General features: G+C 40.0%; 1 protein-coding gene and 1 long non-coding RNA gene across 2 annotated transcripts in view; one reads left to right on the top strand and one right to left on the bottom strand.

Annotated features, from left to right (window-relative positions):
- Positions 1 to 4,228, bottom strand: part of LOC116867711 — a 46,210-nt gene extending 41,982 nt beyond the window's left edge. The window contains exon 1 of the long non-coding RNA XR_004382651.1: positions 4,192 to 4,228. This is a non-coding gene — a long non-coding RNA (uncharacterized LOC116867711). The remainder of the gene's footprint in view (positions 1 to 4,191) is intronic.
- Positions 1 to 24,904, top strand: part of COL4A3 (collagen type IV alpha 3 chain) — a 125,818-nt gene that overhangs the window by 57,515 nt on the left and 43,399 nt on the right. The window contains exons 2-18 of the mRNA XM_032857373.1: positions 4,386 to 4,442; positions 6,693 to 6,782; positions 9,788 to 9,832; positions 10,501 to 10,545; positions 11,349 to 11,411; positions 12,090 to 12,143; positions 13,354 to 13,380; positions 13,922 to 13,996; positions 16,128 to 16,190; positions 16,316 to 16,351; positions 18,236 to 18,277; positions 18,493 to 18,570; positions 20,499 to 20,561; positions 21,138 to 21,197; positions 22,426 to 22,470; positions 23,240 to 23,293; positions 23,669 to 23,710. Of these exons, the coding sequence (XP_032713264.1) occupies positions 4,386 to 4,442; positions 6,693 to 6,782; positions 9,788 to 9,832; positions 10,501 to 10,545; positions 11,349 to 11,411; positions 12,090 to 12,143; positions 13,354 to 13,380; positions 13,922 to 13,996; positions 16,128 to 16,190; positions 16,316 to 16,351; positions 18,236 to 18,277; positions 18,493 to 18,570; positions 20,499 to 20,561; positions 21,138 to 21,197; positions 22,426 to 22,470; positions 23,240 to 23,293; positions 23,669 to 23,710 (939 nt within the window). The remainder of the gene's footprint in view (positions 1 to 4,385; positions 4,443 to 6,692; positions 6,783 to 9,787; positions 9,833 to 10,500; positions 10,546 to 11,348; positions 11,412 to 12,089; positions 12,144 to 13,353; positions 13,381 to 13,921; positions 13,997 to 16,127; positions 16,191 to 16,315; positions 16,352 to 18,235; positions 18,278 to 18,492; positions 18,571 to 20,498; positions 20,562 to 21,137; positions 21,198 to 22,425; positions 22,471 to 23,239; positions 23,294 to 23,668; positions 23,711 to 24,904) is intronic.

Genomic DNA, 24,904 nt, shown 5'->3' on the forward strand with positions numbered 1-24,904 from the left:
AAATAATCTATTTGAATTATTCATACACATTTGCAAATTTAAAAATTAGTTCAGGAAAAACAGCTTAATTAGGAGAAATGAATATCTTGAGTCTGAGTCTACTGTCATTACCATCCCAAAAGTGAAGAGCCTAATTTCCATGGCCTGGGAAGTGTTCTCAGAGGTATCACAGGCACAGCACTTGCTTCTAAGGTAGCAGTTGAACAAAAGCCAGAGAGTGTCCCTAACTATAATTTTGAGTTGATTCACTCAGGTGGAGCATCCGTGTGTCAGCAAAATTGTCACATACTCTGAAGTCCTAGGTCAGTCCAATTTTGCAAGTATATAGGCTGGCCATGCCTTGTCATTTTAACTGCAAATTAAAACTGGAAGAGTTTTGGAGCATTTCTGCTAACCCAAGCATAGAAACAGCCCTGGACCTAGCTCTGGAATCTTGCCAACTGTGCTGACCACCTGCATGTGGGTGACATGGTGGACAGATAGATGCTCTCACAATGACTCTCCTTTTGAGTGACTGTTGGACTGACCAGAACTCTCCATACCTGCTCTATAGTATATCGGTCGATGCCCACTGACACTGCCCACCTGAGACCCATAGGCTTCTCCCTAGTACATTGACATATGCCTTCTCCACTGGTGGAGTTTTATGGTTGCCAAGAGTTAGTTGTTTCTATCAGTTGTACTTATTATAGTAACAAAGTGATTTCGTTAAATATTAAATAACAAATTGGTTAAATACAAATGCATAAGATTTGTATTTCTGTGACAACTAGAAACTGCTATTCAATTAAATATGGCTGAGAAAACATTTAAGAAGTTAGAGAAAAACATGGTTTAATGCCGAGAAGGACTCCATACTCAAATTGCTCCATAAGCATCTTCCAGGAATAAACCTGTTTCAAAGAAACCAGAAGCTGAAATTGTCAGTGGTGCATCATGGGTGTGGCTTAGGAAGAATGGTGTCGCAGAATTCCAACAGCAGACCCATTCCCAAAGAAAAGACCTGGACCCTATTTCATAAGATTGAAGAATTGGCATACATGTGTATATTTTAAGTTATAAAATGTCTAAAATGTTCATGGATCTGTTTGTTCATTTTTTTAAATTTCTCAATTTAACTAACTTTTTCAATTAACCAACCAGCTGGTTTTGAACTATCAAATAGGGTTTTTATCTTAATGTAAAGACAATGAAACCAAATACAAACAAAACCTAAACATGTTACCCCCTAATGTTCCAACTGAAGGACAATAATGTAAAAAATCAGGAACCATGGTTTTGATGACCAGAAAAGGGGAGCAAAGTCACTGTGGGTGAAGATGGAAAGCCAGACCCCAGGCAAGAGGGAACTCAAGGGAATAATACAGTCACACAGCAAGCCCCATACCCAATCTGTGAATACCACCCGTCTGAGCCCTAAGGCTTCTTCTTTGAAACCGTGAGAGCCACAGGTTGAGAACAGACTTCATTTATTGGTTATAAGTAAAAGCATTGATTGAGTCTAAATCTGGGTCTGAATTGAAAGATTTGCTAAAAATTAAACAGCTTTTTATTTACTAATGGTCATCAATAATCTTATATAAGCCTCCAGAGCTCACTTTAGAACCAGTAACCTGAAGTTACCAATTACCTGAAATTTAAAAATCAGTGTTGATTTTTTATGTTCAGAAATGATGTTTCAACTGGATAAGAATATACTGTTGTTTTGGGGAGATGCACGCAGAAACATTAGCAGTGAAATGTCATGGTGTCTGCAGTCTACTTTTCAACAGTTTGGCAAAAACTGTGTGTGTGTATGTGAGAGGGAGGGAAAGAAAAAGAGATGGTAACAGTTGGCATATCTAGATAGGAAGCTCTAGAAGGGTTCATTGCACTGTTTTTCAACTTCTTGAAGGGTTTCAAAGTTTCCAAAAAAGACTTTTCAGTCCAAGCAACTAATAACTAATTAGCCTGCTGTTAATTTTAACATGTATTAAAATATCCAAGGCTTCTAGTTTCATTTTTTGCCACTTCAATGATAGTTGTGCATAATTCATGCGTAGAGAAAATATCTCAGTCACGGCAGTGCAGCAATAGCCATAGGCTCCTGTATCTGGAAATTCCAGGTCCAAATTGGATGTAAACAAATTACCAGTTTTCTATCTACCCATCCATCCATTTATCGAATCCACAAGCATTTGCTGAGTATATATTATACATCAGGGCTACTTATGTGAATAAGACTATAATTCCTTCCCTCCTAGGGCTTACAGGCCCCAGGGAAAATATACATTAAACATGTAACTACAAGTGTTCATGGGAGCAAATAAGAAGGATGACCTGATCTCATGCGGGGGCAAACTGTTCAAGCTCATATTGAAAGATTTCCAGTAACGTATGGCCAACATGGCGTTCGCTCCAAGAAATAAAATAAGGCCTGCCTCATGACCTCCATCTACCTTCTCAGAGTTTAGAGAATTGATCATTTGCCTCCTCTTACCCATGGTCCAGAGATTCCCAGAAAGTTCTGTGTTGTGTCTGGAGGCAGAAGAGTCAGAGATGCTCACCGTCTACTTAAAAACCGTGGCCCATCACCACCACGTGAACCTGGGCATTGGGTCCTCACGCAGGTGGTGCTTCCTTGTCCAATATCTAGTGCTCTTGGGTGTAGGACTCAGACTCAGACTCCTCTCTGAGGCCCTGCTGTACCCCCACACATACACATGCTGTGTGGGAGCAGCATGCTTGTCCCTCCAACTCTTGGGACCAACTGTCAGCAGGTCCTGAAACCAGAAACAAAAGCTGGAGCTCTTGTCTTCAGCCAGCTTTCACTTTCAGCCCAGTGACAAAGCATCCCAAAAGTGAGGGGCACAAAAACTTGGCTACTTGTTTGGGATGACAGGAAAAAAAGACATCCCAAACGAAAACTGATGTGCAAATTAGTATGTCAAATGATCTAATGTTCAGACGCATTTCGAGAATTAGCTCTAGCTTGCAGACTCAGATTTTACATGATAGCTTAGACCAGTGGGATCAGAATCACTCAGAGGGCCTATTAAAACAGAATACTGAGACCCACCCCTGAGATCAGGTTTCTGATCCAGGGGGACTGGGGTAGGGCCGATAGTTCACATTTCTGACAAGCTTACAGGTGGTGTGGATGCTGCTCATGGGGGAACCCCACTTTGAGAACTATTACTTCAGTAGAGTATTCTTAAATATGTGATTGAAATGAACATAAAGTTTAAAAATCTAGAAAGACAAGATTAGATATATTATGTCAAGCTATGACTGAATGACCCCAAACATCTGGGAGGAAAATCAGAAAAATCGTTTTCTAAAAAATACCAACTCTCCAACCCTTGAGGAGAATATAGATTTTCCTTGTCAATCACTTTCTATTTATATAAATTGTGAGGTAGGTATAAATTTGGTGTCTGAAAATTACTATACACTTCTCTTCCTTGAAAGGCAGCATAGCCTACTGTTCTACGTTCAGGAAATAAAGATGTTTTTGCTTGAGCATTTTATTTTAATTGAACAAATAGGGCCCTCCACTTTGGAAATATCTGAGGTAATTTCTATTTTATTTCTTCCTACCAACCAGCCAGCACAGGTCCTAGACTTGCCCTGCTTTTGCTGTCAATTAATATTCATTTCCTGTGGAAAGCAAACTCATTCTCAGTTAATATTAACCCAAAGAAAAAAATTTTAAAGATAAATACATAAACATAGAACATGTGTCAAAACACATTTTAAATTTAGTATTTTCAACTACCTCTTTGTTCCTCTGCTGGCAGAGATATTTTCAAAAATCGACCTTCATTACAATTGGCCTGTGCATAGGTTCTAAAATGTATCAAAGTAACTGTGATAGGATAAGAGCGCCCAAGCTCACAGCTAGATTTTTGTTTTTGATTTATACTAAGAACCTGTTGATAGACTAGTGAATTAGTTTGTTCTTCTTGAACATCATTCCAGGAAAAGAAAATCTTTGAATCACTTATAGAAGATATGACCAGTTAATATACACATATGCATATATATATAGTTAAATCTAAGAGACTTGCCAACATTAGACCACTTTCTACTGATGGTTATGGCAATTTCATATGATACAACTATACATTATCCTGAAACAAGGAAAGATGACTTCCTTTTTTCCATAAATAACTTAAATTCCCCAACATAATAAAAATGATGTACACTCACCCGACAGCTTTCCTAAATGCAACATCTTCTCACTTCTTGGTTCTGTTTCTCTTGATATATTATTGTCCCAGTATGGCTCCTAACAAATGGTGTTTAACGCTCAAAGAACAGAAAAATATGTTTGCTTTTGCCTGGTCAGCCAGGATTTATTAAGCTGTTTTTAAACAAAACTCTTTCTTTTTCCCTTTTCCTAGGGATGTGTCTGTAAAGACAAAGGCCAGTGCTTCTGTGATGGGATCAAAGGGGAGAAGGTAAAAATGAAATCTTAATAATATTCTTTTCTTCTGTGGGGCTCATCCAGGAATTCGCTCTTATCAGAAGAACCCGCAGTGTGTTATTCCATTCCCTAAGTCCAATTTTAAAGAAATTGTATATAAACATTAACCAAAGAAAAGGAGAGGAAAAAAAGCCTTCTGGAAAGTTTCAAGCAACTTGTGTAATGCCATCAGTTAAAATGTAACTCTTTCGGTCTGTAAAGAAAAAGGAGCAAGTTGGCAAAAAAGAAAGCTTCTAAGAATGTCTCTATATGTAGAAATGTTGATAAACATGAGAGACCAACGGAAGACAGCTTGATAACACTCAGTTGGACACAGGCATTGGAATCCGCAGTCTTCAAGGCCCGCAGCACTGGTGCAGGCGCACCCCCTGGCGGTGGAATTCCGCAACAGCACTCTGGCTAAGGCCTAAATGCCGCACAAGGAAGAACTACAGGTGTCCCCCGCTTTCTGAAAGCTCGCCTTGCGCCACTCCGCTTTTAGGAAAGACCCACACAGCCATTCGTTTTGGTAACCAAAAGAAATCCGAAGAGGATTTTGCTCCTTTGGAAAAACAAAACAAAACAAAACAAAACAAACATTACCACACTAACGTAGGTTTTTCATAAAAGCAAAGTGGTGTAATTCGAACTTTCGGAATGCGGGGATACTCTTTGCTTTACACCATTTCAAATTAGGAAAAGTTTCGTAGGAAGTCTGTGTCTTCAGATAGCGGGGCAAACCTGTAGCTCTATTGCAGAATTCAAGGAAAAAATAGAATGCCATGAAATCTCATTAGTCCGCTCCATTAACCTGCAATTTGTGATAATTAAGACAGAGGCAGAACTAAAGTTTTTTCTTTGTTTACCAAACCCTTTCTTCTGGGACACTAATGAATTGCTTAACAATACTGAAGGGGACTAAAAATATTTTTAGAATGTATTTTTAGCTCTTTAGATAAAATAATTTGCACATAATTTATGTACTAACTATAGTAACTATTCTATTTATTTTCAATTATTCTATAATTAACACGAACTTTGATTTAAGTTTTTCCCTAAAGCTATGAATGTAATATACTCAGATGCATGTTGGAAAGCTGGGATTCCTTTTTGCTCTCAAGAATTTATCAAGTCCCTACTGTGTGCAAGATGCTATTCTAGAATGTGTGCAAGTGACTGAGTATTGACAGAGGACAAGCAAATTCTTTTGTTTCTTCTTTTATGGGATGTGTATGAATATAACAATGTGAAATGGCTGACTTGGTCTCTTTCTCTTTTTTAAAATTTAATTTACCAATTGTGTAATTAAATTGACTGAATCAACCAGTGACATCTATAAAGAGTGATCCCAGGACCTATGTTCACCAGAAAATTATTTGTTGGCAGAACCATGTCACTCATGGGGCCTAAATTATTTTCACTCACTCGTTTCTAGGGACATTCTCATAATATCATCTCTTTCTAAAAAATTATTTAGCTCACCCTTTTGGTAATGCCACTCTTGATATCTCCTGCATCTCCTACACAAAGAGCAGATTGGATTACTAATTCCTGTGTAATCAAGAAAGGGCTAAAGCTGATAGCCTGCTTGTTGTTCTTTTCAAGCTACAGGGCAATTATGCACACTCCCCAAACACATTCTTGTGTGTTAGCCTCATTCTCTTTCCATCCCCAAGCAAGCGCACTGAACCAATCTCAGCTTTCTCACTGGGCTTTCCCTTCCTACTTCTTTTTTTTTTTTTTTTTAAGATTTTATTTATTTATTTGACAGAGATCAGAAGTAGGCAGAGAGGCAGGCAGAGAGAGAGAGAGAGAAAGAGAAAAGGAAGCAAGCTCCCTGCTAAGCATCGAGCCCGATATGGGGCTCGATCCCAGGATCCTGGGATCATGACCCAAGCCAAAAGCAAGGGCTTTAACCCACTGAGCCACCCACACACCCATTCCTTTTCTATTTCTTGATGAACTCTCTGAATCTCTGCTCTATGTAGCGCCACCATTTGGGGAAAGGTAGTTCCTACAACACCAAAGGCATATACTTTCAAGCTTATCAACAAATACCAAAAGCAGGTAGCTTTCCATTTACTGTTATACTTACTGCTGAGTGCCAATTTTGTTGATCCAAGGGGGGAAAATATGTCAAATGTTCTCATTAAGTTGTAAAGAAAAGAAAGCAATATTTTTTGGTATGTTTATTGCTAGACAATGCTATTCTGTGTGTTTCTTATCCTGTGTTGGTTTTTAATAGGGGGAGAAAGGCTTTCCTGGACCTGCTGGTTCTCCTGGCCAGAAGGGATTCCCAGGTCCCGAAGGCTTGCCTGGACCACAGGGACCCAAGGTATGTCAGTTCATAAGCTTAGAATATCCCCAATACATCTAACCTTCTTTATGCCTACCCCTGGGCTGCTGGGAACCAGAGAGAATTCCATATCTAAGCCAACTGCTGAGTGCCATGCCGAACTTCTGCTCTCCAGGCTTCGCCTGGTCCTCAGAACAGCATCTATCCCAAGAGATTCAAATGCTCATCACCTTGACATTCCCTACTCAACTTCTTCCTCCTCCCTGATCCACACAGCTTCTATACCTGCCTATTTTCTCTCGTCTTGCATAAAAGGGTGAGTTCTTTTGGCTTTCCATTCAGGACCTGTTCTTCCCCCTGTCCCCTGATCCTGGGACTCCCACCAGAACCATGCCTCTTGGCCCCTCCTTTCTTTTTGATGTTAGCTTTTCTCTTTCAATCCTCAAGTATGTAAATGGCCCCCATACTAATGAAATATAAAATTTCATCTAGATCTTTCAGGTCCTGTAAGCAAAGGATTGCTATCCTTTCCCTGTCTTTCCTTTCTCTGTCAAGATTTAAAAAACAAACAAAGTAACTAACCAGGCTAACTGTAGTTCATCTCCTGTTCTCTCTTTAGCTGCCATGATTTGCCTTTGGTCCCCCTGCCCTGAAAGTGCTCCTGCAGAAATCACCCATGACTTTTGTGTCCCTATCTGTCCCAGGCCCTTCTGCTTTGTTTCAAACCATGTGGGTCACTCTCCTTGAAACACTTGTCTTTTTTTGTTTCTGGAATCATCCTTCCTCTGAATCTCTTCTTTTGTCACACCCTTCTTTTCTTTCATGGGTTCCTCTTTCTCAACTCATCACACATTTTTATCCTAAAGTCTGTGATACAACAAAGGGCTTTGTTCAAATAAATACCCTAGAGGATTTGCTAAAGAACCACATACCCACTAGATGTGCTGATGGCTCTTTCCTGCTGCGGACACTAGCTAGACTTAAGCCTGGGCTCTCACGCACTCACATGGTCGTTCCCCTGACTGCAGGCCTCCAGCAAGCTATGAACTAATAAGTAAGCTATGAAAGATCATTGAAATTGATCCCCACAGAGTCTTTTTAAATTTCATCAATGTGTGTACTACTTGTTTGGTCATCAAAGGCAACAAGTTACTGTGAATCTATTCTGTGTCAGGCATTGGGATGTTTACTCTTGACTGTCTCTGAGCTACTCTTTCCATTGATCCCAGAAATCATGACTATGGTGACTCAGTCTCTGTTTTAGTGGCAAAATCAGAGTTCAGATCTGGTTTTAGATGATGCCAGAATCAAACTCCCATATCCAAAGAAACTAAATCCACACCTACAGTTTCTAACAAGCAAAATGTTGTTATTTTCCAGGAATTCTGCCATTCATGTCTCTCTAATTCATGTATCTGTTGTTTCTCCATTTCTCTTTCTTCTGACCCTAAATTTGGGGAAAAAATATCATTTAGACTCTGGACATTTAGTGTCTGAAATCGTATCCATTCAGTGACTGACCATCCCACTACCTTCCTCCAGGGCATGGCCTAGGCTGTTGCCCCATTTCACTAATAAAACGGATTTGCTGCTTCAATGCTGGACTTGGATCAACTCATGCCAACTCTTTCCTTTTTGTTTCGTTCTCTACCCCCACTCTGCTCGTTACACTGGCATTTCTTTAGAAAAGCCAACAATCGATTAAAATAATCTTTGCAAACATACGACACAACAGTTTGGTTCGGTGATGTGGAGGTATTCCATAAAGTTAATCCAGAAAATCTGGGGGCCACATTGCCATGGAATTTGGATATGACAGCATACTTTATAGATGGACCCACAAAAGATAATTTGATCAAAGGCAGACAATTATTGCATGTTAAAACCTGACCAAAAAGATTTTTCAGCCTTAAAATTTTCCTCTCTTAATTTTAAATATTGTATGCTTGAAGAGAGTCACAATTCTGGGGTCTTGCACATGACGCAAACAGCATCACGCAGAGATGGAGAATATGGGCATGCACCCAGGCATTCCACCTCAGTCAGCAAAGACCAGCTGTGGCCTTGACCCTCCCATCTCAGAAGAGTCTGTAACAACCCTTTTCTCAAAAAAAAAAAAAAAGTCAAAAATACCAAAACATGTTAAAACTCCCAGGAATGATAAAAACGGCTTTTGGACAATGGAACTTCCCCACCAAGTGGCCTGGTTCAAAAAGTCTCCATTTAAGGTTATTCTGTAAGGAACAGGGCCTCTATGCCATATTCATCCTATGCCCAGAGCAAGTTTATCTCTGGTTCAGACCGTCCTTACTCGGCTGTTCCTTTATTCATGCCTGCCAGGCCCATTTTGCTAATAAAGTCTTTCTTATGCACAGGAATATTGACTGCCATTCTCATCCCCATTATAACTGCATCATCATCCTTATCAGACCTCAGTAGCTGTCTTGTTAATGCGGGGTTTGTACAGCAGTTCTTCTCAGACATTAATGGGGACAAGAGTCATATTCTAATCTGGTGAAAACGTAGATTGGGAATCAATGTGTGTGGGGGTGGGGGAGGCCTGGGAGCCTCCCAGGTGATGTTAGTCCTGCAGGACCCTGGACCCCACATTGGGTAGCAGGGCTTTGAATGAATTTCTGTTCGTCCTTTCTGATACATATTTTAGCTTTAGGGGCACCGGGGTGGCTCAGTGGGTTAAGCCTCTGCCTTTGGCTCAGGTCATGGTCTCAGGGTCCTGGGATCAAGCACCGAGTTGGGCTCTCTGCTTAGCAGGGAGTCTGCTTCCCCCCACCCCACCCCCGCCAGCCTCTCTGCCTACTTTTGATCTCTCTCTCTCAATCTCTCTATCAAATAAATAAGTAAATAAGAATCTTTTAAAAACTATTTTAGCTTCAATTAAGCAAACAAGCAATTTCACTGTGTTAACACTGAAATAATCACAAGAGCAAAACAGTTTGGTATGTGAATAGAATGGGAACTTTTAATTTATAGTGTCTTAGTACCAAATAATTTCCAGTTCCTTTTTTTTTTTTTCTTGGATCTAGGGCTCACCAGGACTCCCAGGATTCACTGGTCCCAAAGGTGTGAGGGTTAGTAGTCCAACTGGTCCATCTGGATGGTTTGATAAAAATTCTTCTTCTTTAAAAAATAAGAACTCTGCACTGTAAAAGTTCTACAAATGTCACAAAAGAATACATTCTGTTTGATACACTGTATAGGTGAAGTTCAAGAACAGGTAAAAGTAATCTGTCATGGTAGAAAGCAGTGATTACTGTGTTGGGGTGGATATTAATGGTCTAGGAAAGGGTGTGAGAGGATCATGGAGGGGTGTGGAGATGTTCCCTGTCTGGATGGGATGGTGGTGGTGATACCAGTATGTACATGCACTCATATGTAAACATTCCTCAAGCTCTTTGCAGAAGCTTGGGGCCATCTACTGTATACAAATTATGCCTCAAAAGTGCCCCCAAAGAAGACAAAAACAATCTTAATCATCTCTTTTTAAATACTGCACTGTATGTTAACTAAAATTTAAATTAAAAATTTTTAAAAAGTAGTTTGATAAATGTAAGATTTTGAGAAATTTGTCCAACCTTTTTTTCTTTTGTTTTGTTTTGTTTGTTTTCAAATAGTGTTTAACCATTCCTAATTGTCATTACAGGATGGTGTTATCATAATGGTAAATGCTTCTATTTTTATAGGCTCAAACACTTTTTAAGTGTTTTTCTTTCCACCTTCCCCTTTTCTACATCTTTAGGGAATAACAGGATTGCCAGGATTTTCAGGTCCTCCTGGACTTCCAGTAAGTAATGGGGAAAATGTGTAAATTTAAAAGAAATAAAAAGAAAGTTCACTTTAATAAAGAGGTTAAAGCAATAGCACAAGGAAATGGTTGCTATGATATGAGCTACATGATGAAAATGTCACAGTAGAGTCACATAACATATTAGAGTTTGGATTTGTAGAACACACAAGTCCAGTTGGACTTCCTGAACAGTCCAAGCAGAATAGAATGGAATGGGACAGGATGGGACTTGACCGTATGAGATGGGATAGAATGGGATGGGATGGGATGGGATGGGATGGGATGGGATGGGATGGGACGGGATGGAATGGACAGGACAGGATAGGATAGGTTAGATGGAATAGAATGGAATGGAGTGGAGTAGAGTAGAGAGGAATGGAATGAAGGAAGAGAAAAGAAGAGAAGAGAAGAGATGAGATAGAATATTAACTCTGCTTAATAGTGTAGAACAATAAAATGTTACCTTATGTATACATCCCTCTTCTTTTTCCTTTCCTTTCTTCCAGCTTAAAATATCATATTAAGGACTTCATTTTATATAGAAAGGTCTTTTGTTTTATCTAAAATATATGTATCTCACTTGATAATTTTTGGTTTTGATTGGCCATTTTATTTGCTATACTTTTTACTTAAATCACCTAAAATAACTAAAGATACAACGGAACTATTTAATAGCCATTTGTATTTAAATAACTATTTAAGTTGGACCACCTCTCCCTCACCTTGGGTCCTTCACGATGGCCACTTGTTCCCGGGGCCGAGTGCTGATGTCACCTTTCTGAGACTTGCTCTGTTTTTAGGGCACCCCGGGCCATCCTGGGCCCTATGGACCTGCCGGTGTCCCAGGATGCAATGGTTCTAAGGTATGTACTTCTCACCCAGGAGATGGCTAGGAAACGTTCTTCAGATTGAATCAATCGAGAGGAAGGAGGAAAGAGAAGACACAGATTTTCCTTGAGAGATTCTTTTAGCCAGAACCACTGATATGTGTCTTCAGGACAGAAACATGATGGTTTTCTTTCTTCTTGTGGCTTGGTTTCTTGGTTTTGAAGATGTTCTCTTGTGTTCTCGCACAAAAAGACAACTAGGGGCTCACCCAGTCACTTTCACCTGAGGTTGTGATTCTATCTAAATCAGAAATGAAAGCTTGGAATGCAAAATTGGTCTTTGAAAAAGAGTGACCGAGCTTTTCAGCATTCACCCATGCCCTTTGTTCCATGACAGCGCCCTCCTTTCACCCAGAATGGTGCCCACGAAAGAACTAATTACTCAAGTTTCAAGGAAACAGCAATTAAAAAGTTCTTGGCACAACTGGACTTTTGCCATTTATGCACAATTTGAGAAACAGTATATTCTAATCCTATTTTCAATTAAGATAATGTTTTTCTGGCCTTCAGCCTCATGACCCAGTAGCCATAAGGAATTTGGGTTACTTAGTCTAGATTTACCACTGCAGGGCTGGAAGAGAGAAACAGGGAAAATATCTCAATAGGCTGTTCTAGAACAACTGAAAAGAATAACAAGCTTTGTCTGCCTTCCAGGGTGAGCGAGGGTTTCCAGGCCTTCCGGGGACACCAGGGTACCCAGGGATCCCGGTAGGTGTCCATTTCTAACTCTGTATAAAGTAGAAATACAAGTCATTTACTCCAAAATGGCTGTGTGCCAAAATCCATCATGACTTTGTGGAAGTCAGGAGCAGCCAGTAGTAGATATTAAACTCATCGGTGGGGGGGATAAATGAATGATTAAATGCCTTATGAGTTCAGGTTTGTGTTTTGAGGCTTTATTTTGCTTTTGAGACATCCAAGCAGAGATGAGGGATAGGCAGCTGGATTCGGTTAGACCAGAGGCCCTGGATGGTGGTGACACAATGAGCAAGAGAAAGAGGGGAAAAGAACCTCAGAACAGACTTAGAAAGCCCAGCATGGGACGTCTGGGTCGAGGGGAATAAGTCTGTAAGGAGGAGGACCCTACTGGTAGAAAGAAGACCAAGAATATCGTGGAAGCCCAGGGAAGATGTGTTTCAGTAGAGGGGAGTGGCTGACAGCTGCCTAATGCTGCTGAGATGTCCAGTAAGATCTGAGGTCTTGTCATTGATTCTAGCAATGTCACTGTCATTGCAGACCTTAGCAAGTGGTATTTCCAGCGTGGATGGAAGCAGGAGGCAGGTGGGGGGAGTAAGGAATGAACAGAATGAGAAGATTGCAGATGGCATGAAAGAGAGACTGGTGGGGGGAGATTTTGTCTGTTTAAATGAAAGAAACTCAAGCATGTTTAAAAAGCAGTGGGAATATATATGCGATGGAATACTACTCAGCCATCAAAAAATGAAATCTTGCCATTTGCAGTGATATGGTTGGAACTAGTATTATGCTAAGTGAAATAAGTCAATTAGAGAAAGATTTATCATATGATCTCACTAATATGTGGAGTTTAAGAAGCAAAACAGAGGAGCATAGGAGAAGGCAAGGAAAAATAAAACAAGATGAAATCAGAGAGAGAGACAAACTGCAAGAGACGGCTGAATCGTAGGTGACAAACAGGGTTGCTGGAAGGGAGGGGGTGAGGGGATGGGGTCACTGGGTGATGAATATTAAGGAGGGACCATGATATAATGAGCACTGGGGGTTATATAAGGCTGATGAATCACTGACCTCTACCTCTGAAAGTAATGATACATTATGTGTTAATGAATGAATTTAAATTAAAAAAATCTAAAAAACAGTGAAGTAGACAGTGGGAGAGGGAGCAGAATAGCAGCAAGGACAAAGCAGTGATGTTATGTATTTGGTTTCCTTTTTTTAGGGTGCTATTGGTTTGAAAGGAGAAAAGGTAAGTCAAGTGTGGCATATTATTATCTCTAAGTGTACATATGAAAGGACTGCTATTAAATAATGAGATGTAAATAATTACAAATCAGGTTTGACAATTAATTCAGAAACCAACTAAAAATTGGATACGATATTTATTCCTATTCAGCAACTTCTTTTAGCTCTTGTCATACATATCTCTTAAGGGATACAATGTTTATAAAATTCTTTAAGGGAATAGAGTCTAGGAGAAGAGAATTCACCTCAGCCTGAGGGCCCCACCTTCTAGGTCAGGAGTTGCCACTAATTTTGGTATCTTGAGAAATGTTTCTCATCCTTGTGTCTTTCTTCCTTCTGTAGTAAATTGTCAATTTTAGGATACAGAAAAATCTTTTATTTCTTCAAAATGGAGTAAATACATAATCCTAAATCATTTCTCTAAGGATATATCCTGAAAAGCACTTCTGTCCTTGAGGTAGTAGGAGTTTGAAGAAGCATTTAAAGGAGTTTTGAAAATATGTTTATGTTTATGATTATGTTTAATGAAGTTCTTCATTTTCAAGGGTGCCCCTGCTGCAGAAGATATAGAACTTGATGGAAGAGGTGACCCTGGGTTTCCAGGAGTTCCGGGATTCCAGGTATCACCTGTTAGAGAAGGTCTCGATATTCTCAGTCCTCTAGCTCTGGCTCTCGGTCCCTGTCTGTCTGTCTGTCCTTCTCCTTTTTCTCTTCTCTCTGTATCTCAGTGACTCTGTATTTGTCTGTCTCTCCTTCTCTGTTTTCCCCTAAATCTCTTTCTCACTGTCTCAGGAACATTTTTATGGTTTGTTTTCTGTTTTCTTTTTTGTTTTGTTTTCTTTTTTTATTGAGGTATAATTGACATATGACATTATATTAGTTTCAGAGGTGCAGGGTAATGATTAGATGTTAGCACATATTGTGGAACAACCCCACGATAAGTCTAGTTAATCTCCATCACCACAGTGATGAATACTCTTTTTTTCTTGTGATGAGAACTTTACTTTCTTAGCAACTTTCAAATCTGGAGTACAGTGTTGTTACCTACAGTCACTATGCTGTACCTTATATCCCTGAGACTTATTTATTTCTAACAGGAGGTTTCTATCTTTGACCCCCTTCACCCATTTCACCGTCCCCCATCCCCACCCCTGACAACCACAAGAACATGTGAAATAGACATATTTCTTCTGTTGACATATTGACTTCATTTCATTCTAAAACATTCACCTCATACGAAACTCCATGAAACTAATATAAAAGGATGATATTGCGCCTAAGTCTTTTAATCTCTGCTTAAATCTCAATTACCCAGGCTTTCCTAAACCTAAGGAGGAATCTTCAAGGAATAGTTATGCTCCACTTATTCCGTATTTGTTGAAATCAAGGATAGGTTTGTACCATACATGGAATATCATTTAAAACTATAATGTTAAATAACAGCCCTATTTCCAAGTTTGCATGACAGTAAGTAAATGGAATTTATTTAAATGCATCTTCTCCTGTTGAAAGGTTTACTTTCTGATCTAGATGTATGTAGATCTGAGCGTGATCCCTAATGGATAGGAAGAGACACGGTTATTTGGGGACTGTGTATGCTTTACTTTGAGATTCAAAGGGTCTCTTGATAGACCTAAGGCATAGGGAGTAACTTCCAGGTTAATTAACCAGAAATATTTTAACCTAGTTCAGAAGTATATGTGGAAATTTCTGGAAATGTGTCTAAGTGAATCACAGAGTTTGAGTTTAGGGTATTGAACCCCCTGATGGTGAGCCATGCCAACTGACAGTGAACCACAAAATGGAACAATGATGCAGTTAGGAGCCTTTACTGAGGAAAGATGCAGAAATGATAGGACTTGATTTTTCTTGCTTAGGAAACATTTACGGGGTGGGATGCTGAAGGAAAGGGATCCAGTAAGAAGAGATAGCAGCAATCTGGGACACTGATGTGTCCCTTAGATGTGCATGGAGTGTTGGCTAGGTATGGCAGCATACTGCTGATGAAGACAGAGCAGGGTAACCGTCATCTATACAAGAAATATTTATTACATCCTGATTATGTGTAAGCAGCTGCTCTAGGCTCTAGAGATAGCATGGTGTACAAATAAGCCAAAAAAGAGTTCAAAAAAAAAATTCTTGTCCTCATAAAGCTGACATTCTAGTAGTGGAAACCAGAAAAGATGTAAATTAGTAAATTAGTAAAGTGCATGGTGTGTTAAATTGCAGGAAATGCCAAGGTGGTAAATAATGCAGGGGCAGGAGAGAGGAAGTGTCCAGGTTGGAAGAAGGGGTATGGCTTTAGATTGGATGGACGGGTAAAGGATGACATTTGAGTGAAAATAAGAAAAGGGAGAGGATATGAGTGAGTCCTAAAGATGTCTGGGGAAAGTGGACTGTAGGCAGAAGGAGAGCAGGCAGAGGGCCCTACCGGAGGAGCTTGCTTGGCTGAGGGAGACAGTGAGACAGAAAGAGAGATAGACAGAAAAGCAAAATTTTAAAAATTTTTAAAAAGCTCTAAAATAATTCTGGAAATGTTCCCATCAGCATGTTCCTGGCATCTTGTTATACATGGCAACATGCTTTTAGGCACGTTTTTCTTTACTTTTTTTGTAATTAACTGCAGCCATAAATGAGAGGCATCATGTTCCCCAGACTTCACTAAAATATTTTAATGGATTTAATTAATGGACATTGTTCTTAGATGAGAAGTAAATTCAAGCTTAACTCTATTCTTCTTTTAATTTATAGGGTTTGCCAGGCCTTCCAGGCTTTCCGGGTCCTGTTGGCCCACCTGGCCCTCCAGGATTCTTAGTGAGTATGAAATCATCACTACTCTAGACCCTGTAACCTAATAAACTCATTATAGTGAAAACTTTACACAGAGTTTTCATCTTGGCACATTGTTTGCTGTAATTTTAACTTGTGCATTTTTCTAGGGCTTTCCAGGACCCATGGGACCTCCAGGACCTAAGGTAGATTATGGTTCATATATCACAACAGCCAGAACACCGAAAATGAGCTAAAAGACAAACCTGGTCTGATTGGACATGTGGTTACATCCTGGTTCTTCTCTAGAAGCCACAGGATCCCTGGCAGGGAAGGGAACAGGACAAGCAGCTCTGTACCTTTCACTCTCTTCTCCCTGGACTTAGTAACTTGATCCTAGATAATTCAGTTATAAGGAGCTCCCTATCAGGACAGGGCAAGTCCATAGATTTCCCATTTCCGATAATCCTACCGATCACCCAACACTTTATCCTATAAACTTTTGTAGTGGACTGTTTCCCAACGCCAACCTGATCTTAATGCTAGTAAACGAAGGGTGAATATTCATGTACTCATTAAGCAGGGTCCTGCATGTCTTTTTCATAAAGACTAATTGCTAGTGTTGGGGAGGAAAAACTTTTTCTCTATCCTCTTAGGTCCTGAGTGGGGATGTGCAAATGGAATTGAAAAAAGACCTATTAACAGAAGAAGAAGGTTTATTTCATATGCATGTGGGGGCCTCACAGAAATGAAATAAAAACCCCAAAGAGGCTGTCAGGTCCAGAGGCGTATGTACCATATTAACAAAGGATGATAAAAATTTGCGGAGGAGTGACAAGACAAAGGAAAAAGGTTTCGAGCTGGTAGGGGCAGTAAATTGCAGGAAGGTAAATACATGGGGGAAACTAATGGGAGATGAGGGTTATTTCAGTAAGATTTCAGTAAGATATTCAGTAAGATTTGTTGAAGATTTCAGTCAGTGCTGGCTCCAGTGGTAAGAGTTGTCTCCTCTTCCTGGTATAGAAGAAGAGCTGGGGGACATCTTCCCCAAACCCTGCCCTTGGGCAAATGGAGGAGGGTGGAGAACCTTTTCTCCATTTGCTGTTACTCAGTTGTCTTGAGCTCAAAATAATTCTTATGCCAAAGTGATATATTTTGGAGTGGCTTATTCTGAGCCCCTCCATTAACTAGGTAGGAAAGTGTTGAGTGAGGTTGAGCCCCCCAGGAAATTAGTCCTCACGCAGTAGTAGTTCTTGCTCACTACAGCTAGACTTGGTGTGCAGGGAACTTGCCAAGGTGTTTCCACAATTATTATATCATTATTTGAGTGGACAACTAGATTGTAAATGACAGAGCTGAGATTTAAAGTGTTTTGATTCCTTATCTTGAGCTTTTTTCCTGTAGCTTGTGGGCTAATAGGGGAAAGATCTATATACTCAAGAGCAGAAAAGCCAGGAGGCACTTGTGATGAGCACGGGATGTAGTATGGAAGTGATAAATCATTGACCTCTACTCCAGAAACCAGTGTTGCACTGTATGGTAACTAACAAGATTTAAATAAATAGTTAAAAAAAATAGCAAGGAGGCATTGGTTGAAATGATAGATTAGCCATTGTTACAGCGAGACAGACTATTCACATTAGACTTAGCTGGATTCACTAAATGACTAGTGAAGGGAGATAGCCTCAAATGTTTTCTTAGCCTCCTTCAACTTTTGAATTTCGGAATCCAGAAGTTCAGTCATCCTTCCCTCTTATCTTTAAGATGAGAAAACTAGGGCATCAGAAAGTTAGATAACCAGCCAGTGTCTGAGCCAGGAAAACGTTCTCCAAGCTGGTTTCTCTTCCCCATCCCACCCCACGTCATGTCCTCCTTCGCCTTGTGAAGTAATCCCTTAAGCCCTCTGCAGTTTGTGATCTCAGAAACATATTGCCTCTCTCCTCCAAGAAATAGGTAAAGTAATTTTTGTAACACTGACATCACCATTAAAAGACAAACGTTCCATTACAAACATTGGAAGGAACATCAGTGGGTTTAGATGCCTCATATCCATTTTTAAAAAAATAATTTAATGTTTTCTTTTTTTACAGGGTCACATGGGCGATAATGTGATAGGACAAAAAGGAGAGCAGGTAATTCAAATATTGTGGTTTATTAATGGGCAAGACATTTTAAATTTCATAGCAATCATCCTGCACTTCTTAGTCTGTAAGTGACACTGGAACAAACGTGTTTGCTTTGTCATTTGCGATATCTTCTTACCTAAGAACCAAAGGGGAAAATCTAGCTCTCCAAAAACCGAGGTGATGTTCTTTGGTTTCGCGTTCCTGAGTGTGTTTGTTTTTAGGGTGTAAAAGGATTAACAGGACCCCCTGGACCACCAGGAACGGTTATTGTGACACTAACCGGCCCGGATAACAGAACGGTAACTCTTCCATTTTATTACACGGGTTGTGTGTTCTCACTTCTGGGGGGAGGTCCCCATGATCCCTTACCTCCTTTTTTTTTTTTTTTAAAGATTTTATTATTTATTTATTTGACAGAGAGAGAGAGATCACGAGTAGGCAGAGAGGCAGGCAGAGAGAGAGGGGGAAGCAGGCTCCCTGCTGAACAGAGAGCCTGATGCGGGGCTCCATCCCAGAACACTGAGATCATGACCAGAGCCGAAGGCAGAGGCTTAACCCACTGAGCCACCCGGGTGCCCCTCCCTTACCTCTTTTATAAGTTTTGCCCTCTGAGCCCTCTCAGCCAGCCTCAGCCTCTGGATTTTATTTTTTCTCCATCTTTTACTTGAGAACCAGAAAACATAAGACAGAGATCTGAGGCAAGATTAGACGCTAGCAACTTCCACGATTCTAGAAGGTAGAGCCTGGATCTAATTTTGCTCACCTTTTATCCTCACCACCCCCACATTGTTCCTAACTCAGATGGGGATTCGGTGAGTATTTTTGAAAAAATGATAACAAAATAGGTGTATGGCTCTGATCCAGCCAGACAGTAATGACCTAAAGATATTACTGGAATAGTGTGAAAATCAAATGGGACATTTTTACCTGCCATTATGTCCCCAAGGGCAATGTGGCCTGCATTCCTCTCCAATGACATTGTGATCCTGTTTTTCAAAATGAACATTTGCTTTTTTGTTCCTACTCTAGGGTAGCTAGAAGGACCAGGATATAGAACTGAATGAATGCTCAGAAAAAGTGAATCATAATATAATACCCCAAACCTAGACACAAGGTTGATCCTGAATGTCTGGGAGAAGAGGGGATGGGAAGTAAGGGGTTAACTAACATTTTTCCTGTTGATTAACTAAGAAATAAACATAAACCTTCCTCTTTAAACTTCTGATTTTTTAATAATAGCTAGATTAAAATATAATTCCCATACCATCTAATTCACTGTTTTAAAAAATAAAATTCATGGGTTTTAGTTATAATTAATTTTTACAACATAATTCAGATATAATTTATATACCACAAAGCTCACTTATTTGTTGCATATTTCAGTGCTTTCAGTGTATTCATGGGGTTGTACAACTATTACCACATGCAATTTTAGAACATTTTCATCTCCTAAAATATAAACCCTCTAGCCCTTACTCTCCAATACAATTAATTTTTAATGGTAAAAATTATCAAAACAAAACTGAGAAGAGTTAAAACAAAACATGGTGAAATTTGATATGACCAAAATAATAATTCTCATTGAAGACTGGAAAAAATTGACCTAAGGAGAAAAGCTAAACTTCTCAGAGGTAATCAACAACAACAACAAAAAAAATTAGAGAAGTCTAAAATTTCATTGGCCAGAAATGGAAAGAAAAAAAAATCTTATCTTGATGAAAATCTAGATCTGGAAGATTTGACCCAGGGGACAATTTTTGAGTTTGAAAAAAATGATGCTCCAAGAGGAGACTCACACTGGGGAAAATACAGTCAATGAAATGTGATAAGAACACAAACAAACCTGACTAAAGCAATCAAAGCCTCATAACACATGCTCAGAAACTAATTGATCCCAGTGAAAATAATTTCTGTATATTAAAAATGAAAATAAGATATGTTGGGAATGATTTGAATGTCCTTATTGAAAAAAGATTCAGGAATTAAGTTGGTTTAACATAGTTTGATCCAAAAGGTGCTTTCTTTAAAACAACAAAAGTTTAAGTATGGTTTTAATGGGTTCACAAGTATAAAATTTGGAATATGAAAAATGATAGTCTGTCATGTTAACAGGAGGTTTGTAAGTAGTTTGTAGATACAGTTCGTTGAACAGAGAAAATTTTCAAGTAGAAGTGGAATTATTTTTGTTTGATCTGTGTGTAATGACTTTAAATTGTTTTTGTGGCAGAACCTCAAAGGGGAGAAGGGAGACAAGGGAGCCATGGGGAAATCTGGACCTCCTGGACCCTCGGTAGGTTATTCAGAGTCATACTGTTTCCTTGAAACATGAAGTAGAACCTTAGTGTGGATTTTGATGTATGATCTCCTTTTAAATCTTAATGCTAGTTAAAGCATGATGATATTTCAGCACAGACATCACAGAATATACTAGAATCATTTCATAGCCTCTTCTAGCCGAAATCCCTGCACGGTTGTATACCCAACCACTGTCTCCCATCTTATGATTTATCTTCAGCATCTGCTATTTTACCATCTGTTTTTATTTTTTTATTGTCATTTCATTTTATTTTATTTTATTTTTCAGTGTTCCAAGATTCATTGTTTATGCACCATACCCAGTGCTCCATGCAATACGTGCCCTCCTTAGTACCCACCACCAGGCTCGCCCAACCCCCCTTCCCAACCCCCTTCCCTCCAAAACCCTCATTTTGCATCTGTTTTTAAATGAATGCTTATACATGAGATGACCCACCATTGGAACATTTTTAAAATATAACAGAATAAGCAGAAGGAACAACTTAATGACAATCGAGGGTGAGTCAAAAAATCAATTCATAAAATTTGACATAACTCTTATTAATTACAGGGACCTCCTGGAGAATCTTATGGATCTCAAAAGGGTGCTCCTGGAGAACCTGGCCCACAGGTAAATTTGGAAATTCAGTGTCATGTACAACCTGTATCAGTCAATGCTCAGATCTCTTTAGGAGGCAAGTGTAAGATGCCCAATTCAAACTAGCTTAGATTTTTTGTACATTTTTTCAAAGATTTAGGAAATGAAACCTATTTTTTCAAGTATCTGAGGAGTTCAAGGCTCAAACAGCCTTCGAGGACTTCAGAGCCTGAAACAAGATGGGCAGTACTCTCCCTATCGTTTCTCCTCCTCTGTGTATTGACCTCGTGGTCTCCTTTGACATTGATCTTCCACGTCGGCAGCAATGGGAAGAAATAGCAGGAAGTAGCAGCACACAGCTTCAGGTTAATGGCCTCCAAGAAGAAAGTGTGTCTCCCTGTATCCACTAATAACACCCCAGAGAATCGCTCTAATTGATCCAGAGTGCTCCTAGCTCTCACCCTGGAGAGGTGACTGTGGCCAGGAGAGAAAGTTTCCGGATTGGCCAGGCCAGAGTGGTGGGGCGTAATGTGACCCAACAGTCCCATCAGACCCACACAGTGAGGGAAGGGCAGATCCCCAAAGACGATGAGGCACACTGTGACATGGGAGCTGGGGAGACAGAGGCAACGGGGGTCCACTCACACACCCAGCTCTATTTTAGAAAGATTTAAACACATATATTGTCTAAAGACTCTAAAGATTATACATTGAGAAAAATACTTTTTCCTAAGAAAAAGTGTTCAGTCAATATGATATTGAATCCTATCACAGAAGGTAGACTTTGTTAATAGTTCACCCAAAACCCCTGTCTGTTTGGGACACTGCCATACACCTTTACAAATGTGTTCAAATATCGGCACATGGGCGGATCAGGGAATTGCCAACATTTCAAATAAATAATTTGACAGTGAACTCTTTCTAGGTCTTTTTGTCCATTTCTCTGCTTTTTCAATTTTTCTTCCAAGCTGGGATGGGCAGTATCAAACTCGTTTAAGCTCAGCTAATCTTAATTCCCAACCTTTCTTCCGTTGGTCTTCCCTAATTTTCTATTCTGACTGGCTTCTGCGTTCCCCAGCAAAAGGTCATGTGTGCTCTGTGATTAATGGTTTTTCCTTCTAACAGATGGGTGGGAAGTTTCAGTCACACTCTCTTGCCCAAGGTCAAGAGGAGATGATCATTTATTATTTACATTTTCCATATTTATTAAAGTTATCCATATTTATTAAATTATGTGTTTTTGCTTTGTTTTTTGTTTTAGGGAAAACCCGGCAAAGATGGTGCCCCTGGTTTCCCCGGCACTGAGGTAAAGACATATTTGGCCCATTGATGTTGTTGAAATGTCAGTCCCATTAGATAAAGAAGGATTTGGGGAATTACTAATAGTTACTAAGTTAGCAAAAGCATATAGATTTTTAAACCTGTATTTGAGAATCGAAGTGTTACATCCTCACCGTGAAGAGAGATCATCAGAGCACACCTTATTTTTTCTTTTCAAAAAGGAGATCCAGGGTGCCTGGGTGGCTCAGTCGCTTAAGTGTCTGACTCTTGATTTTGGCTCAGGCCTTGATCTCAAGGTCATGGGATTGAGCCCCAAGTTGGGCTTCATGCTCAGTGGGGAGTCTGCTTGAAGAGTCTCTCTCTCCCTCTCACTCTGCCTCTCCCCTACTCGTGGGTGTGTAGCTGCTCGCTCTCTCTCTCTTGCCCTCTCTAAAATAAATAAATAAATATATATATATATATATATTTTTTTTTAAAAAGAGCTCCAGAGGCACCTGGGTGGCTCAGTTGGTTAAAGCCTCTGCCTTCGGCTCTGGTCATGATCCCAGGGTCCTGGGATCAAGCCCCATATTGGGCTCTCTGCTCAGCGGGGAGCCTGCTTCTCCCTCTCTCTCTGCCTGCCTCTCTGCCTACTTGTGATCTCTCTCTGTCAAATAAATAAATGGAATCTTTAAAAAAAATAAAATAAAATAAAAATAAATAAATAAATAAAAAGAGCTCCAACTGTTCCTGCTTCCCACAGAAGAAAATGACTTGTATGTCTTCTGACCCATTCTCTTTGTTCTTTTCCACAGGGAGCCAAAGGCAACAGGGGCTTCCCTGGGTTACGGGGTGAAGACGGCATTAAGGTGATCCCCTCTCTAACATCCCATCCTTAGGCTTTTTAACTGCTTGGTTTTTGTCCACACTTTCCAGACCATGCCCTGAAAATAGGTACAAGGTTTGCAATTAAAATACCTTAGTTATGTTTATTAAGAGGAAAAGAGAGGTGTGACAAGTTTACGTAGACACCTAAAGGGCAGTTTTGTGAGAAAGATATAAAACCTGCTCTGTGTGGTAGAAGCTGACTGGAATTGTGATCAGTGAGATTTGTACATGACATGGAAATAGCATAACTTTTAGCATTGATTTATTGTTTAACTGCATTTTGCTTTTTAAGCATACCAAATAAATAAATACTTTGGGTTAATGTACTCATAATTTGTAACTGTCTTTCAATACAGGGGTGGAAAGGGGACATTGGCCCTCCAGGATTTCGTGGTCCAGTAAGTGTAACTAAAGACAGTATCCATGTCCTATTTGATCAAGTCCTTCAAAGTATCAAGAAAATTTTGAATCAGTGTCTCTCATTAACTTAAGATAGAGATTATGGTATTCACTTTTTTATCAAACCAAGGAAGAAAATAGCTATCGTCATTATTTGTCCATTTGACAATGGACAAATATTTCTATTTCTATTTGGTCCTATCTGGTCTCTGGAAGGCATGAAATGCCCACCCTGGTCAGTGGCAAGGAAGAAATCTTACGTCCAATCAGACATGGCCAAGGTGACTTGTGCCCTTGAGCAGAGTAGGAGGGATGCACTGGAAGCCAGCTGGGGAACCAGGGGAGAGGGAGTCCACTCCCACCACTCCAGCTGGGCACAGGTATGACAACCTGCATTTCCAGGCAGCAGAAACTCAACCAGGGCCAGCGAAGACCAGTGATCGCCCCCTGCCCAAACTCCAACTCCGCAAGAAGTCTCTTCTCTCTGGCATGGACATGGGTGTGATGTCCATCAGCTCCACTGCCGAGCCGTCATATTCTCTGTTTTGTGACTCTATAGCTTAAGGAGATAAGTAGAAGGGACCCAAGCTCTGAATTCTGGTATCCCCTTCTCTCCTGCCTTTAGAAGACAGTAGTTCTCAGGGCACCTGGGTGGTGCAGTTGGTCAGACTCTTGGTTTCAGCTCAGATCAAGACCTCAGGGTCATGAGATCGACCCCCAGTCAGTCTCTGTGCTGAGCTCAGAGTCTGCTTAAGACACTGTCTCCCTCTCTCTCAGCTCCTCCCCTGTCCCCTCACTTAAAAAAATAAACTTAAAAAAAATTTAAAAAAACAGTAGTTCTCACATTCAGTGTGCTGAACAGAGCTGGCATTTGTGATTAAGCCAGTTGTACAGAAAGGTCCATGATGGTAAAAGAGTCATGGGGTCGGGGTGGGGGGTTCCATTACTAACACAGTTCTCAGACCCCTTTGGCTAAGCAATTTAACTCAGTAACTTGAGGAACGTCCTGGAAATTCACATCTTCACACACGCCAATGATTCAGATGCAAGTAGTTCCAGAATACTTTCATGGAGTTGTGGGAAAGAAGAAATGGGCCATTTTGTGAAAACACTTAGCCAGCAGTTGGCAGGGGCACGTATGTCATTATAGGTTTTGTGATGATTATTACATGATCATTACTGTTACTATTATG

Source organism: Lontra canadensis, unplaced genomic scaffold (genome assembly GCF_010015895.1).
Source record: "Lontra canadensis isolate GAN:19392208 unplaced genomic scaffold, GSC_riverotter_1.0 scaffold13, whole genome shotgun sequence".
In the NCBI taxonomy this organism is placed as follows: Eukaryota; Metazoa; Chordata; class Mammalia; order Carnivora; family Mustelidae; genus Lontra; species Lontra canadensis.